We start from the raw sequence: 18,989 nt of genomic DNA, 5'->3' as shown, positions 1-18,989 counted from the left end.
TTCCACTTAACTTTTTAGTGCTCAACACCTAAAAGAGCACATTACTTTGCATCATATTAAACATTAAACCTCAGAGAATTTTAGTTCATTTCAAAGGATAAAAAGCAGATATTTCTCTGGGGAGTGTTTCTTGTCTCTAACAGTGTGTCTTTCCTCATGAAAAATGCTGTTTCAGTGTAGTTGATTCACTGAAATACTGCCGTGGTATTAAAACAAGAGAGTTTAATGAAGTCTGTGGAGCACTGGCATATAGAGCGAATCATCTTCTGTGTGGCTCCAACACTGGATCCAAGCCTTAAACTTGAATTGTTTATCAGACAACTGAGACTTCATTGTGCCTGGTCTTTGAATCATGCTGTGCAAAAGCTGTCACGAATGCAAAAGGTTTCAAATGAAAGATACCTCGTGACTAAGTGGATCAGTCATTTTGCCCTTTTTATGTTCCTGTCTTGCATATCATATCCAGAGTCTCGCTGTTTGTCAATTAATGCAGCAAAATGTGTTCCCGCAGCACGACAGAGTGCTTACGACACGTGGACGTCAAGCTGCAAGTTCATTTGAGCATTCGCAGTAGTAAAGATGAGGACAGTCTGTGCACTGTATGCTTTGAAATCCCACCATTCAGTTTAAATGAGAGTGGTACAGATGAGGTGACGCTGCTAGACGTGGATGCAGTTCTTCTGATAGTGATTCAGTTGTGACAGTGAGATGAAAATCGATAAGACACATGTTGGATGTTTGAGAGAGGCTGCCTGCTCTGTGAACCCAGGCTTCAGGGCCATGCAGACCGCACCTTTCATCCAGAATCACTGTCAGGAAAAGTTAAAAAAAACACACACCCACAAGGGAGGATGTTGGCACACACTGCAAGGACTGTGGCCCTTTGCAACTTGTGACTCATTTTTTGTGAAGTTGTGCCACTTCATGTGACTCAACAGGCATGCTTGTGAATCTTTGCTGACAGCTCCAGGGATGTTGGGATCTGCTCGGCGTGGCTGTGAGTCTCTCTTTATTTTGATTTATCTGTTTGTGGATGACTACACACACTCATCACAGACCTACAGAGGACATTATGCCGCTCTGAAGTCAAGCCAGGGTAACAGAGAGCATCAGCAGCGAGCGTGGTAGTGAATTGGAATCATGAGCAAATGGCTGTGACACAGCAACCAAAGCCCTCAGTCTCTTTCTTTTTTATTGATGATTCAGTGTAGCTGGGTGAGTTATGAGTGTCACCTCCACACACACAGAAATAGCAACAATGGCCTGTTCTTGCCCAGCTGCACAGTGACTCATTACATCGCCACCATCACAGTGTTAAAGCTTTGCATGCAGGCTGTCGCTGACGTTAAACCATTCCACCTGCCTACATGTCTCCATCTTCCACTAGACCAATATATCTGGCTGGAAATGAACTGTGGCCAGGGCATTCCTTCTGAATGTCATCCACGTGTACGGACAGAGGGATGGAGCTGGTCAGCTAGACGCAGTTCCTCGAGTAATAATGTTTTGTTTTGTCACCGAAAGATTTCCAGTTGTTTCCATCCAAATGTGGCGCGAATCTTAAGCGAATATCCAGAAAAGTAGCTAAAGAAGATGCGAACTGCTGCACACACGTCTGATGTCTCCTCAGAGGAGCTGAAGCTTGAGTGACAAATAGATCACATGCGTCATGTACATCACGATTTATTCTCCAAGTCTGTTTTTATCACACTTTTCCATCTGAGCCAAGCATAAAAAGTTTTTTTTTTCTCCTAATTTTCCGTCTCTCTTCATGCACAAATAGAAAAAACACATAAAAGCAAGTGAATGGAAATGCAATTAGTTAGTGAGATAAAACAGGGAAAAACAGCAAATCATCACATTTTCAAAGCTGGAGCATCAAATGTTTGCTATTTTTCTCTAATGAATCACTTCTGTTGATTGTTTTAGCACCATTATATTCACAATATTCTCATCAAGTTAATTTGATTTCATTATTTATATATATACTTGGATTTTTTAAATTTGTATAGTGAAATTTAAATCACATCCTCCCGTGTATGAAAAAAACCAAAGACATTTGTTTTTGAGTGGTTCATTAATACCAATAAGTCATAATAGTGTGATAATTTCCCTGTATTCATTTTGGCCAAGCAGGACAGAACAACTCTGTCGTCCGTGTAATTTCATGGACGGCCCACTTCACTTCAACCCAATTCAAAGTCACTTATTCATAGCACATAATGAAAGCACCCTGGGTGTCCCTGGTGCTGCTCATTCACGTGTGACTGTGGAATACTGTGAAATATTGGAAACGTATACTCATTACGTTCAACAGTTTATCTGTCATTGGCTCAGCTGTTCGTTATGGAGCGTCAGCATGCATCAGATCAACAAATTAAGGGTTTAACTCATTGTAGGACTAAAGCCTCCCCTGTCAATGACCGATATGTGATTCAATTTCTTCACAAATGCAGAATTTATGAGCTAAATGTAAATGAAATGGGGATTTAGTCGCGCCAAACATTGCATTACCTGAACAATTATGGCAAATAAGAATCAGCCTTAGACTAATTAACTCAGCAGTTGATTTTTAAGTGTGAAAAGACTCGAATCCGCTCAGACAGACTCAATCAAATCATGTCCCCACAAAACTAGACTTCCAATTAGTGTAAGAGCGTTTTTACACGGGCTGATCAAATGTCAAATGTCTGGTCTACAGCCGCATGATGCTTCATGCTCTGCTTAGTGAAGATCTGTCCAAAGAAAAATGTGACGCTCCATAACTGGAGGAATATAACACAACAGAATCTGACACAATTTAATGGCTGTGTGCAGAGCGCAGAGCTTTTCTGCAGACATCAAAGTGTGTTTTTTTTTCCAGCAAGGCAATTTCACCCCTCTAAAATTTGGATGTTAAAACAGAAGCCGTTTGATTTCTTTTTTACTTTTGCTTGAAATGTCATATCAACGCTTGTATGAAATTGGTTGTACGTGATCCACAGGAAATGAAAATGTTATTATCAGTCTTTTGTAATGACTTGAAAACCTGCTTAGTTGAGGCATGATTTGTCCATAAATATGAAAACACGGTTTGCCAAATCTTCCCAAATGCTTTTCCCATCATGGTTACCTTTAATCACAATGTAATATGGAGTTTTATTAGATTTTCAAAGTCCCCTCAAGGATAAAAGCAGATATCATATCAGGAAAGGTCAGCTACGTCTGTTCTAATTTAGAAAGCTTATATTTAAATCATAGGCTGTATAAGAATTTAATGCGAGATTCATCCTGACCTGTCCGAAAAGTTGTAGCTCATCGCTGCGGAAGAAGTTTTCTCGAAAGTGGAAGGAAATACAATGCAGATAGAAAGCAGAGTAGTGGGAAATTTTAGCTGGCAGATGGTTTCTCTGTGTTGTGCCTGACCTCGTGTGCTTTGAGGAGGCATATTGTGATCAAAGCTCAGCAGCTAAGCTCGGCCTAGAGACAGATATGTTTTAAATGCATAGCCATCGGCCACTCACATGCACGCACCAATATGCATGCATACAGGCACGCACGGTCACTCTCACACACAGGCTTCACACTGTCAGATCCTCATGGAAAAAGCTTGATGTGCACAGACACTCATACGCAACAGGGTGTGGGATGTTTCATTGGTTTGTGCGCACCTATCGTGCACAGAAAATGATGTAATCCCTTGTGACAGGGATCGCCCGAGAGAGGAGAACAAGAGCGATGGAGAGTGGAGAAAAATAACAGGAGAGGAAGAGGAGGCAGGCAGCGGGGAGGCGAGCCGAGGAGGGTGTTATTGTGAAGCAGGGTGGGGGGTGGGAGCAGGGAAGAGGAGTGCTGCAGTGTCATTGATTTTAGAGTGGTTGTTTTGCAGTGTTATTGTTGTGATGCAGATCAGATAAAGAGGAGCTGATAAGACAGACAGACAGCTCATTAAGTATCACCTGCAGTCTCTCCTTCAGAAGGGTCAAAGTTGAAGATGTCTCACGCTTCCCAGTCTGGGTATCATATATGCACTGAACCGTATCTACAGAGGCACGGGGAGAACAGCCACCAACACCGCAAAGTACACTAGACACCAAGACAGACCTAACTCAGCCAGACTACAAAATTAAAACCAATGAAACGTGTTTGGTGTGAATGACGACAAGCAGGGCATCTTTATAGGCCGCTCCGACTCACTGCAGAACATCTGCGTCTGATAACAACCTGCCAGACTGCTGGGAGCACCTGGCATACATGCAGCTTTCCTGATTTACTTACAATGCTGCTTGAAATGCATTTTCTGTATTCAACTATAATGTTAAAATGGCAAATCAGGCCTCCTTCCTTGCCACTGAAAACAACAAAGTTTGCGAATTTGAAATTGAGCCTAAAATGGTAATTACAATAGGAAGCTACAGAAGTACATAACCAAAGCAATCAGTTATACAACCTGTTGTACCCACCTGCTCCACATCCCCCCTGTATCAAGACTCCTGACCAGCCTCTCTACTCGCTTGTTTACTGTAGCTTTTCACTTGGAGTGCCTGCAAAGATCTGCCTCTTGTCTGCACACGGCAGAAGCCTCACTTCTGGATCCAGTACAGTACCACGGCCTACTTTGAATCTCGACACCACGTATGTTATTACAGGGTAGAAATAGCTGCAAACATGCCCTAGAAAAGAAACCTTCATTAAACTGCCTCATGAAACAGGAAGCCGCCAATGCAACTGAAAGCTTCACTTCACTTCACCCAGTGCCTTGTGAAAAACATTATCATCTTGACAGTGATGTGCAATGTTGTTTAATTTGTTTTATGCCACGGGCTTATAAAAATGGTTTTAAATACATTTCCCAAATCTTAATGCGCTGATAATGTTAAAGCCAACTCGCTTCCCTATAACCTGTAGAGTGAATGCCTATTGTATGACAGGACTGATCAGTATAGCCAGCACGGCGTTGAGTCAGTTAGATTGGTGTTGTGACATTTTGGTCTTCAGCTATGTAGACCAAGGGTTGTGTAATATTCCTCAGCCCATTAAGGCTTGAGTGGGATTTAATAAAAAAAAGAAAACGGCTAATGAATCACTTCACTCCTTTCCTATTTAAGTGTGGCCAACCGAAATGCTACATCTCCGATGTGTGACAAATGTACCGTGCTTTTTAGCCATATGAGCTTTACATGCATGAGAGAAATCGCAGCAAAGAGGGTAGTAGCTGTGTCACCTTCAGCATTTTCACAAAGACACCCACTCAGAGATGCAGCATATTTGTCCACACCGATGCTGCATGCAGCACATGCAGCGGTATAGGAGGAGGAGAGCTGTGTGTTTGGACAGGAATATGTGGCGCTTGGATTTGACTGTTAATAATTTACGTGGAGCATTTACAACTCCCAGCCATTTTCTCTGCTTTGTTGCAAACAATCCAGACCGCACATGTCTCTCTGACCCTCAGGGCTTCAAGGTGTATTCACAGTCCATTGATGAAGTATTCATCTGAAGCATCACTAGAAGCAGCTTATGTGATGTGGCCACCCACCAATAGCTACACTGTGCTACTTTGCTAACATCCAGCAGCTCTGGTGGTGAGAGGGAAGCCTTTAGTCACGGTCTGAGTAATGTGTGTCTGTGGGTGGCTGCTGGACTCTTTGATTGGACAGCGGTTATTTGGTGGGCCCACATTAAAGGATATCAGCCCTCAGAGTGTCCATCAATAGCAGTCTGCGACTGTGCTCCTCCTGTCTGACTCTTGGCTGCTGTTCTGTGGGAGAGGAGAAGAAAAACAAGCAAACAAACAAAAAACGTGCAAAGTATGAAGCTTGAAACAGAAACAGAAGGTCTTCTTGCACATGTGCAGAAGTGGGTGAACGTGCGTGTGAGTGCGTGTTTTGTTTGCATGAAACTGTCGAGTTATGTTCAAAGGCAAACAGCAGCTGGGACTAAAATCTCACTGTGTCTTAATTACGTTGCCTTGTTGCTAGGGGCAGAATTTCTAGAAAAAGAAATTTGACCTCGGGCAATATTACGGTTATGCTAATTTTCGTCTGCAGTGGGAAATGTAAAATCCTGCTCTCAGTGCCTTGTCACAGCAATTTGAATGCCTTAGTCTTCAGGCCAGTGAGGATCTTTCCGAACATTCGGTCTGCAGCTGGCATTGTGTTTCATGCTACTGGAGACAGGTCTTTGCTGGAAAAAAGAGAGGAGGAAAGAGAGATGGAGAAATGAAAAAGCTGTTTCGGCTCATTCTCTTTGCAGGGTGAAAGGCTAATCCCCCAATTCCCATTACAGTCCCTCAGTTTGTAGACAGACACTGTAATCCAGTGTGGCACACATTTCCATATACAGGAGTGACTGTGCTTAGGCTCTCCTAATGCACTTAGCTGCCTGTGACTTGGAGTGGCAAGGCACTTCTTAACATTTATTCTTAAGCCCAGACCTTTTGTAAACTCGAGATGTGTAATGGAAGCCTACTCGAAAGTAATTTGAATAGACATAAACCTTTCTGAAGGTTTTTAAAGAGTAATATTCTCTGTGATGTGTTCAGAAACAAGTATGTCGTACTTTGCGTTGCCCACAAGCTCTGATAGATCAGTCTGAATGAGGAGAAATCTCAGAGCCCCAAATATTGATGACCGATAACTCACATTTACACATGTGTCTTGTATTCATAGAAAATCCAGATGTGACTTTCACAAGATCTGGCTACACGTTGCATAAATCAGGGTTAACTCACTTTACTCCAGTCCAACAACAGCAGTTACGCTAACTAGCCGACAACTATCCAGAAAATGAACACAATCACATGCATGAGTCAAAGTGAAAGATTGCCCCTGACATGAATACGCTCTCAGTCAGGTTATTCAGTGGTTCCACTTGTAGCACCTTGTTACACCTTCTGTATGATTGTATGTGTTGAACTTGCTTCCTTCCCCTTGAAGAATGAATGAATGAATGAATGAATGAATGAATTTGGCAATGAAAGACTTTCATTGTACGGGGAAACATGTTTCCTTACTGTGCATATAATAAACACTTTGACTCCTTGAATCCTTCCTGTCACTTTATCTGTGATGGAGGAGGATGGATTATTTGTGTTACTTTAGTTGCCATGGTCACAGGGGACCAACTCTGTTAGTGGCTCTTTCCACAGATTGCTTACTGACCTGGTAACACTTGAGAGGACTAAGTTTACATCTGTGCCTTGAACTATTCACACCTTTTGTTCATCTGGCTAGAATGTCTCAGTTGGACCTTGGTGTGGCTCTCGGGGTGCAACACAGTGCACACGCATCAGCGAATCTTACTGATTTTGAAGAATCCTTTGAATCCTTTTCCTTTAGTGCCACCGTGAGGTCGATGTGAAATGCCTCGACAACTATTGGATGGATTCCCATGAAATTTGGCAGTTAGTAAATGGTGGTATGCTAGCACCATAAAGTAACATTGTGAACATGTAAGCAGTACCATGACTGTGCTAACAGCATTGTTATTAAGAGCACGCGTGTGCTAGCATGCTAGCTGAAAGCAATGCTGCACAATTAGGCCCTTTAGCCTCAGAGCTGCTAGCGTTGCTGTAGACTTATGATCTGGTTTTATATATATTTTTTTAGCTCTCAGTGTTGAATGAGACACGTTGAAAGTAAAACATTTCCATCACAAACTAATCTTAAAATGATTGATGCACAAGCTCTTTCACCGTTGCAGACTGTATGGATTGTGTCCATCAGGTTTCAATGAGCGATGGCGTTTGGTCCTGGAGTCATAATTGCTTTTGACAGATGGATAATGATTGTTAAGAAGAGTGCCTCCTGTGTGCAGCTACACTGAAACTGAGAGATGATTGTCCAAGTAAAGTGGGAAATCACTTTGGGATTCTCCTCATTAATTTCTATTCATCTGATCGCTCAGCAGCGCAGGCTCTCATTTCTGAATCATACTTGCTCTCAAATTGCTGTAAAAGAGGGTTAAAGGCTGCTTTGTGTCCAATTCTGTAAGGTTGAATAAGAGAGCATAGAAAGATTAATGAGTGAAAAGTACAGTCTGAGCGTGTGATGGAGCGTGGGCACATTTTTTGATGGTATTTGTTAATGCGAGACGTCTTTAAGTAAAGGTGTTTTGTAGTCAGTCTTTTGAACTGTATGCTCGTATGACTGCATCTTTGCAATTAATTAATCAAACTTGTGTTTTACTGTAAACTCACTGCGCTGATATCTTCCCTGAGATCTTCAGTGAGGCTTTGAAATTTCTCTGCTTCTGATCTATGAACCAGCGTGTCTGATTTTGAAGTTAGTTGCACATTTATAGTGAAAGCTTTTGTTCCAGATTTCTTTCGTAACTTCAAAACTAATACTGAAGTCTATGGGCAGTGATATCCCCGATGTTAAAGAATTGATCTTTAGAGTTTGGAGATTTGAGCTCTACTTTGGAGAAAGTTTAACACCCCGCCTCTCGCTTCCTAACGAGCTTTGAGTAACTGCCTTAAGTAAGTTTCTGAACCCCCAGCTGCACCACTGCAGCCCTGTAGCAGCTGATATATAAATTACAATACTTTTGCTGAACAGGCACGGGTTTGAACTGTGATGTAAAGCATTGCTGAGAAAAGATTGTGTGTGTGTGTGTGTGTGTGTGTGTGTGTGTGCAGTCAAGCTCCCCTGAATCATTAATGGTTAAAAACAGTCTGTCTGATCAATACATCTCTGGGGAAAAGGTCCAGGCAGAAAGCTGCGACTGTGATGAGAAATACAAGACTTCAGGACTCAATAACACACCGCACACAACACCAAGAAGAAGTGCACCCTCCTCTGCAGAATATCTATGTTAACACTGGCCAGGATCTTGGTTTGAGGCTGCAGACTGGTGTTTCAGGCCAGGCAGAAGGAGCATCTGGCAGTAATTTCTACTGAAGCGTGCTGGAGAGGCTCTAGAGAGAGGAGCAGCAGTGGAGGTGTCGGCTGTTTGGCTGGGAGACCTGTCCTCAAGTTGTGTGTCTCCTTGTTTGGTAGACCAGGGAGACTTTAAAACCAAAACCTTTGGGGCAGGTGATGGGATGCACCAAGCAGCTTGTCTCTCTTTATTTGGATGGCACTTCAGGTTACCAGCTAATAGATAAGCAATGTATTATAATTTATTTTACAATAATGCTTTTAATTCCTCTTGCAAAGACTCAGAAAACCAGGCTTTTGTTAAAATGAAGCTTTCAGCACATCATCTTGTCACAAGAGGCCCATCCAGCAAGACTAGCTCTATTTGTTTCCTGTCTTTCAGCTCATTTTCTGATAAAAGTAAATGACCTTTGGGCTGAATGCAGTAGCCACACCTGTGGAAAAGTACACATTGTCTGACCCTCCTCGTGGATTAAGAAACAGCAGCAGCAGCTGGTTCCTGCAAACACCTGCTGTTAAAACCTTGTCTGCTTCCGCCGCTGACCACCATAATTAGGTTCCTCTGCCAAAGCGGTGCTTTATTTCACTTCAAGCACATGTCTCTCCATGAAATGCTCGGCCATTTTTGTATGTAAGGCACAACTGTTCTTTGCTGAAAAATTTGGGCAGGTCATCCGAGTCATTGGTGCCAAATCAACCATTTCTTTCAACAAGGCCGTTCATACGAGGTGTGTCCCCGCATTTCAAACCTGCTGCTGGGCTGCAGACTGGTTGATCTGTTTCCCGCCTCCACCATCACCCCTTCCTCCTGTTTGGTTCTCTTCGTGTCTCTGGAGGCGTTTTTCTTGAAGCTATGTCTTCCTTACCTCAGTGATATGTGCCTGCCTGGCTCTGCTCTGCTCTGCTCTGACACCCCTGGGGTTTGATTGCGCTCCCCACTGAATCATTAGCAGGCTGCTGGAATTCATACAGGGAACACCCCAGAGAGCAGAACCTGTACCACCAACTATAACTGTGTAACCACTTGTACAACAATTGTTTTAACTCTATAATGAGATGTAAAATTCCTGGCTGAATCTAGGTTAGACTTTCCGGCAGAACTGGTGATTACATAGGATTGGACGACGTTACAGCTCGGTTGCATCACTGCCGCTGATTTTGAAATGCCATATGTAAGCTGTAAAGGAGGTACAGCACACTCTAAAATGTACTGTATATTATCTGAATCACCTTCCTCTGTCTACTGCTTTCTCTATTCTCAGATTCTGATCTCATATATTCACAGATATCGTATAAACAACCTTGTTTTGATGAACCCGATGCCTCCTAGTTGATATGAATACCATTCTACACAATGATGGTTCACAGTATCAACAAATGGAAATATCCGAGTTACATGTGAGCAGCTTAATGCAGGTCAGATGGCACTTCTCTATCGCAGCTGTGTAGTATAAATGATAAGCAGGCAACTATAGTGGAATTAAAGATGTGTAACTATTGTTAGTCAATGTAGGTCACTACTTTATCTGTCTACATTCCTCTCATTCAGCATCCTAGCATGAGGAAATGTTAAGATGCTGCAGTGCCAGATACATTTCCCATGACTGCGCCACAATAAAAGCCAAACCATGTTTTTCCAGTTAAATGCTTCTGACGTGAAGTAGCAACAGTAGGAAATGTTTGGTTTGCATTAGCTGTAACTTGATTTAAATGAAATGCAGTTTCCTTTGAATCCCTTGTGCATGTGAAGGCCACTAACAAGTAATTACTGAATGTAAACACAAAAAGGGACAGCCATAGATAATATTTAATAATATTGCATTTAATTTCATGACAAGGATTGTAAATATATAACCTGTTACTTGGAGTTTCCCTTCGCTGTGACTTCATGGTACATTTAACACACCTGGAAAGCAGCATATGGAAAGATTTGAAATTTTACCGGCCCTAAGGATTTCTTTTTCACTTTGAAAAACCAAAATGAATTTAAACTCTCAGCTGTCAGTGTTCAGCTGGTTTGAATACGTGGATTCCTCTGCAGCTTTGCTGCTCTATAGTTTGTATAACGGAACAGTGTGTCGCAGAGAAGATGACAGACTCTTGGATGAAAATGTTGACATATGGCTGCATATCAACCAAATTTAGCTTCTCTAAATCAGCAAACACAAGAAAAAGGGAGAGGAGCAGAAGGTCAGACACATGGAGCAGGCATCACGTGGTGAAGGGCAGGGATGTGTGTGTGTGTGTTCAGTCAGAGCAGTGGCAAGCTTTTCTCACACTGGTGTGTGTGTTATCTCAGCAATATTTGATTTCACCGTCCTGTACTACGTGCACATTTTGTGTGTGTGTCTACCCTCATGCATGTTCCATATGAAAGGAAGTGGACCGCCACATGAGCGTGAATACAAAAATCTCATAAGCTTGAAAGCAAATGATGAATCGAGACTTGTTGTGAATGTAGATGTGGCTCAGCGGTGTCCTGTTGCCTTCTCGCAGACGCCGGCGTACAACCACCTGTACCGCTGTCTGATATTACGCTGTCATACTTCAGGCATCGAGGTAAATCTCTTGGGGTTTAGCCAAGCTGAACCAAACCGTCTTCAGTATAAATCACTCTCAGGCAGCCTCAGAGGAGCGGTGGAGCTCTGCTAGCTGAGCCTGCACAGTCTTGGAGGTTGTTTGTGCCAATGTGACCTGACAAGGAGGAGAAGAAATATGTCTTTTAGCAGACTGAGACTATAATTAGCACAGTATGTGTCTTTGATCGGTACACAAGGTCAAGAAGAAATGCTGGGCAGTGAACAGCACCAAGTAGCCTATCTTACCTCTGCAGGCTTTGTGTAGATAACAATGGCCGTGATGTTGTTTAGCGGTCAGTCAGGTATAAATGTTTCTGGCATGTATCAGTGTTTGATTTAATGAAATTGACATTAAGTAAAGTAATGAGTTAACTTCTACTTCTATCTCTCGGTCATCTCCTCCCATTCATTCTCAAATCTGGTTCAGAATCTTTGACCTGTTTTAAGATTCATAGGTGCTACTTTACATACAATTAGCAGTTTAAATACAAAGTTTATATGACAGTAAGTGGAATGGTGACTGATTAAAAACTAATCATCAAACATTAATGTACACCTTTGGGACAACCAGCCTCAAGGTAAGTTTTATTTATGTAGCCCTAAATCACACACCGCCCTCAGTTTGGTAAAATTCCACCAAAAGGCACGAGTGGAAAAGAGCAATTACATGTGATGAGGTTTGCAGACCAAATTTGGTGGTTTACCATAAATCGATTTGATGGCATACCTTTAACTTTGTCTTTACAATTTGATTCGCTCAATTTGTCCAAAAGGGCAAATAGGTACAGCGAGAGAGAGGGTGAGAGGGAGGAGGGAGGAGGGGGGAGGTTTAATCTGGGGATGCTACTACTCTGTGGCTCTGTGTTGCCAAATCAATACTCTATCAACCAGTGCTGAGTTAGAGCTCTGCCCCATTTGGCTTTTTGTCCTCGTCTTGGTTGCAGTGGCTCACTGCTCTCCACACAGGCCTGACTGACGGGAGACAATACTCAGTGACTTCCTCTATCGACAGATAACGGCAGGAGAAATTACTTACTCACTCTAAGGACACTTTTCACTGTCGGAAATGTGCGTTTATACTGTTGATACACAATAACAGAGAGATATTAACCTATAGAAGATTTGAAAATGTCTGTCTGTGCATCTGGTACTTCTTGCAAACCTTAACGCTCAAATTACCCTAATTAAATTCTATAATCATTCGCAAAAGCAATTTCAGGAACAGCCAGTCCCATGCTTGTTGACGCTATGCTGTATTTTGTATGCTACCATGATATCCTATTAATTTTGGAAGGTTTAGTCATTTGCATGCCGGTTTAAGCGAACAGGATACATTATGTTTCCTGCTTCCACAACACTCCCCTACTTCACTCTAAGCTAATGAGGCCATTTGTCTTCTGATGCCCAGGAGAATGTGCTTATCACTGCATTACCTATTAAGCTTCTCATAGCCTCCAAATGGAAAGAGCTGTCATTAATATCCTTCATGGTAAAAAAAAAAGTTTCTTCAAGGGGTTAGAGTGTGTGTGTGTGTGTGTGTGTGTTTGTGTGTGAATGTCAAATGACTGAAGGCTATCTGCTGCTCTTGAACATCACTGAATGATTGAGTGAGCTCAGTTCTTGACAGGGTGCGTTAAGCATTACATCCAGCAGCCTTGCACACACACACACACACACACTCACACACACCTAAGGCTTCGCTAGCATGAGATTTCGAGGCTCCTTATTTGGTATTCTGTACCAATATTTGATCATTTTGATATTTTCAGAATATATCATTTAAATTTTGTGTTTTCCATCAAATAGTATCCCTTTCACACTGACAAACACTCTCAGTGTGTTTTTGTGATACAGAAAATCAGCTGAAACAGTATTTTACAACAGTAATAATATTACAGTGGTTTCAGATTGAAGGTCTGCACTCATTTTAGTGGCTTTGTGGGCTGAAAAAGGGCACAGCGGTGCCGATGACAGCGTGCTAACTGGCTCTCAATCACGATGCTGCCATGCGGATGTTTAGCAGGTATAATGTTCACCATGCTCCCCATCTCAGTGTAGTGCGTTATCATGCTAACACTGGCTAATTAGTTGCACAGTTGGAGCACCTTTATGACTTGAATGGACACAAAACTCAACATCAACATGAACAAATATATCTGGTTCCTTGATTAAAAAAAGTTAGAGGTGCAACCCTGCATACATGAAACATACATCGGAGAAGTTACGGTGCAAGAAACATAAAGAGACCAGCAGGTATTATAGTATTTTTAGCCGTCCACCACGGCAAACACACAGACGAAGCAGGATTTGTCAGAAGCTGAAATGGTCAAAACTGGTGCCTTTAACATAAAACCTTTATGATTGTTACATTAACTAAAAAAAACTGACGTCCTCATATCTCATCAGCATATAGAGTTCAATATCAACCCCCATGTTGTATGTAGGTCTGCCAAGCACATCCACATGACTTGCGTTTAAGAAAGATGAAAAGGTCTAGAAGCGGTGAAACGCTGACAACAGCGGCCCCAGAGGAGGAGGCTCCAGGTGGGTCTGTCGGAGCGTGGAGCTCCTTCCCAACTGCACCTCCTCCAGGAGACATAACATGGCTGGGTGAACTCCCCCGTGCAGGGCCCTCGTTCTGTCTGTGCCACATCCCATTTGTAAAGCTCTCCATAGGTGACTCGCACAACACTGGATTGCCATTGTTTTTGTTTTTTCTTAGATTACTCTTACATGTAGTGGAGATGTGTCTCTGTGTAAAAGGCTACCGTTTATAGTGTGTGTGTGCGTGTGCATGAGAGTGAGCCGTGCATGCCATGGGGATTAACATTCAGTAAGTGCTGTCCCTGCCATCTACGGTAATATTGCCTGTTTTTATTCAGTATCACACTTTCCATTAGGATTCCATAAAGCATTATTATTGTGTATGTCACTCTCCATCTTCACTGCTGTTACTCACTTCTGTTACTTCTCCTCTTTCTATCTAATGGCTTTCCGTCTTCTCATTCTCATGTCACTCCCACCCCCCACCCCCCCCGCGAGCCTAACATTTTAAAACCTCTCCTAATTAAAACAGAAAGTCATTCCAAGCAGATGGCATGAGCTGGCCTAGGTAATTATTGCCAAGTGAACCATGGCCCCCGTAGACCTTGAGTGAAATGAGAAGGAGGCTCAGTTGGGTTGGGTAAGAAGCTCAGACTCCTGCAGAGAAACTGCACAACGCTTCTGACCCGCAAGGCCACGTACCGGATCAGCGAGAGATTTTCAAGGTCTTTGTCACGCGATCAAAAAAAAAAAGTTTTAAGCACCGTCTTAAGCACTGCATCGCCTCAGGTCCTCAATTCTGCCCTGGGCTCTTTTTGCTCCTCATGGGAGTCACATTACTTGATTAATTGAATAAGAATTTTAATGTGTTGTATCTTCCAGGATTTGTTGGATGCTATGAATCTAATTATTCTCTTTCCTTTTAAACTTGGTGTTATGCCTCACAGTCTCTCGCTGTCTTCACACCTACCCACATGAGTGATAAATGGTGTGTTTGAAAATATGCATGTGGTATGTGTGAATGCATTTGTGCTCATGTTTTTTCTTTTTTATACTGTGAGCACCACTAATGAGTTTGTAGACTTGAGGGAGGTGTTGGCTAAAAGCATGTCACAATTCTCGTTTGCCCCATAATCATCTGTCTTCACCTTTTAACAAAGGCCCACATTCCTGCTCTCTAATGAGGACACAAGTGGCACTTAAGCTGCACTCCGGAAGACGTCCGCACTTTACGTGATCTAAGAAAAAAACCCCAATGAAAATGTGTTTATTTTTTTGTGCTGATGAACATAGAGGCTTGGGTTTAGAGACGGGAGGAGAGAGCATTATTGTTTACTTAAAGGGGTCAGTTCGTTTTGTGTGCAGAAAAGGCGAGGCAGAGTGTTAATTAACATTTCTGAAGTGAGCTGAAACAAGGATTATGGTTACAGACTGAAAACACATATTAAAGCGACACCACCAGACGTCTCATAATTTGCCTTTGATAGCGTCAGCAGGCTGAGATGAGTTGTTATCGGTTTGACTTTGGCACTCAGGAGACACAGGAGATAATTGTGGATGGGGCAATTAAACAAGATATAGAATTGGGAGACAAGCAGTCTCTAATATGAGTGCTACTCGGTGGCGGGCTTTCCTGCACTGTACGGCCTAAATGAACCACATTGTAAATGTGAGAAATGGATTTCAGTGCATGTTGAAAATGAGACAGAGGGGGTGACAGAAAAAGGGCACGTTCCTTCAATTTTGTCCTGATTTCTTTTCCAGGTTTATAGTTAGATCGATCAAACTCTCTCTAACCAGTCCAGCCTTTACTGTCCAGCCGTCATGACTGAGATGAGACAAGCTCTGTGTTGATAAAAAATACTAATATACCCATCTAGGTAGCACAGCTGAGACAGCAGAGTTGAATCAATCCAATTTTAGACAGTAAACGACACAAGAACTGAGTGTGGAGAGACACAAATTGAACATTATTGTTTTAGCAGCCAGTCCACCAGCTGGTGTACCAGTGATGCACCATCTTAAGTTTGAGTGCGTAGTCAACGGCAACTACTTTGTGTAAATAGTCGGTCAGTTGTCTCTACTTATGCTATAGCCACTAATTTGACTGTTAAAGGTGAAATGCACTTCTATGTGTTCTTGTTGTGCCTTCAGACCGCCAGCCTATGAGAAAAAGACCATCCTCTCTCTTTTTATCTTCTGCTCCATCTTTCACCACACACTCTAGATTTGGCTCACTTTATGATGCCAAAAGACTCCACCCACTAAAAATCTCCTGAATCTCCACCTCGTTGTCAACAACTGTTTTGTCCCTCGCCAGCTAACTGTAACACAAAGATATTAGGTATAGGCGAAAACAATTGCAGAAGCCATGTCTGGTATGAGAAAAATATTTTTTCTTAGCAGCAAACCATGTAAATCTATTTTAGCAGGACCTCCGAATACAAGTATGACTGAAAATGAGCATAAAATGGGAAATATTGTAGCAGAAATTGACATTATCAAGTACAGCATGGGACAGAAAGCCGCCGACTAATGACAGAAATCACAAGAGCTTCATTTAAAAGTTAGAACTAGTTAACCTGTTTTTTTTAAAACTATGGATAACCAGATCACACATAAATGTGTTTAGTAATAATAACTACATTAAGTCTCTTGAAATCCTCCATCTAGTTGAAAAGATTTGGCAGAAGTCAACAACATTTACATGCGTCTGTTCGAAGCGCCCGTGAACACCACGTTCCACCATGTGAGGAGTCGATAAGGACTTACACATGCTCAGGGGGAGCTGTAGGTTTAAAGCTCTATCTTTGCTCAGCGTCGTATTTAATTTGCAGCACCGGTGCAGCTCATTTTGAAGTTAAACTCCTCCACCAAGTTCAAACTGATGCTATGTTTGAACTCACACTTCAACTTTTTTTCGCTCTGCGATACCAAGGTCAGGAAGGGGCGGGGGCCGGAGAGCAGAGTTAGATTAGTGTGAGCACAGCAAAGAAAGACACTCAAAAAAAAAAAAAAAAAAAAGTGAGTGCCTGCTCTCGCTCCTTACAGCCCCTCAGCTAAGCTTAAGCTCCCTGCACATCTCTAAATGCTCTATCTAATTTGAAGCATCAGAGCCAAGATGGGGCCAGCTTAGGAACAGTTGCAGCTGTGCAACAACACCGAGGAGCTCGGCTGAGGGCCTTTTAGCCAGTGATTTATTAGACTGTACAGCAGGTCCTCCTGGAGTAACAGGCTGAGGAAATTGAATGGCTCTGACCTCACTCTGCTTCTGGCTTCCTCTGGCCGAGCTCGCAGCCGAGTCGCCGCAGGTGAAGATTGTGTTTGTTGCGTGCGAAATGCACGTTTCTCTTTGAACACAGTGGGTCGGCGAGATTTGGGTAGCGACCGTGATAAGCCCTGGGCTGCGAAGTGAAAGTTTTGATCACTCTGTTTTCTTCCTACTTGCTTGCTTAAACAGGCCTTTTCCCTGACACGTTTTTGATTTCCAATTCTCAGCACGCTTGACATGTTTATCAGCCCGTGGCCTTGCTGGCTTGTAGCTTTCTGTGGTAAACAGGTTTGGGAGGTAAAAGGTTTAACCTCCCCGTGCTTGCAGTGTTCAGCAATCAGCATCCATTTCGCTGCTCTGTGATGGAAAACCTGGAGGAGAGATTAGACTTTTGGAGACCAGTAGATGGAGGGAGAGGAGGGGGAGACAGCACAATGAATAAAAGTCAGAGAAAATTGGGGAAGTGGAGATTATTAGTGAGGGAAACGAGAGAGAGAGAGAGAGAGAGAGAGAGAGGAGAGAGAGAGAGAGAGAGAGAGAGAGAGAGAGAGAGAGAGAGAGAGAGAGAGAGAGAGAGAGAGAGAGAGAGAGAGAGAGAGAGAGAGAGAGAGAGAGAGAGAGAGGAGAGAGAGGAGAAGGCCACATAATATGAGAGATGATGAGCCTGATCTCCTCTGATGAGACGGATGATTGGTGGGATTCAGATAATGTGAACAGTTTCACAACAGAGATTAAGCCCTGCTGTAGACTGACCAGGCTCTTAAACCCGCCATATAGTCTTCACTCTTCCTTTTCCTCACCGTTATTCTCTATCTGTGTCTCTCTCTCTCTCTCTCTCTCTCTCTCTTCCTCTGAGCAGCCAGGAAGACTTGTGCCCCTGCAGAGTTCGCCTGCTTAAATGGCCAGTGTGTCCCCGGACGCTGGCGATGCGACGGGGAACCAGAGTGTCCCGACGGCTCTGACGAGGCAGAGGAGACCTGCAGTAAGTGAAACCATTCAGCTGCACAACATCTTCAAAGGACACATCCAATTTATTTCATCTTGGGTCATATTTTTGTGGGATCGCAGCAATTAACACAGTGCTGTTATTGATAGACCCCGTCTCCCACCCAGTGTCAGCTGGGATTGGCTCCAGCCCCCCTGTGACCCTGAAGGATAGCCAGTAAGGGATAATGAATGCATAAATTAATCTCTCTTTAAGGTTTTTCTGAAGTTTTGTCCGTATTTTGCATCAAAGAAGCACAGTTTTTTGTTACACTAAGCACACTAAACACTTGCCGCTGACTAAATACGTTGATATTTTGCACGTCGATATTTTTGCCTTACCTTCATCGCAGTCATTCGACAACATTTAATTTGATTCTCCCAGAACCGGCATTCATGTTGCTAATTTACCTCATTATCTCGGCTCCGGCGGCCGTTGAGCCGCCTCGTCTGCCTCCGCTCACCCACGCACTTCAAAACTCAATGCTGTCTAATGGGGAGTGCATAGAAAGGCCTCGCTTACCTCTCTGTCAAGCTGTTTGAGCTGAGGATCTCTGGCTCGCTCACTTCTAGCCTGTGCCAGTCTAGCGCACCCACACACATGCCCTGGTGGGGGTGAGGTGAGCTGACATCTCCACAACCAAGCAGGGGCTCAAGAGTGGGAGGCTTGGACCAGTTATTAATTGTTTTTCTTTCTGTCTTAAATGCTAACTTCCTTTTCTCCCGTGGCTGCTTTGCTTCTCTCTTGAG

General features: G+C 43.0%; 1 protein-coding gene across 1 annotated transcript in view; it reads left to right on the top strand.

The window, feature by feature from the left end:
- The window catches only part of LOC139213856 (low-density lipoprotein receptor-related protein 8-like), a 66,930-nt gene that overhangs the window by 6,204 nt on the left and 41,737 nt on the right, over nt 1–18,989 (top strand). Inside the window, exon 3 of the mRNA XM_070844524.1 lies at nt 18,115–18,237. Within this exon, the coding sequence (XP_070700625.1) occupies nt 18,115–18,237 (123 nt within the window). The remainder of the gene's footprint in view (nt 1–18,114; nt 18,238–18,989) is intronic.

This window comes from Pempheris klunzingeri, chromosome 15 (genome assembly GCF_042242105.1).
Source record: "Pempheris klunzingeri isolate RE-2024b chromosome 15, fPemKlu1.hap1, whole genome shotgun sequence".
Lineage (NCBI taxonomy): Eukaryota > Metazoa > Chordata > Actinopteri > Acropomatiformes > Pempheridae > Pempheris > Pempheris klunzingeri.
The sequence above is the reverse complement of the archived record's forward strand: the minus strand, read 5'-3'. Positions and strand labels throughout refer to the sequence as shown.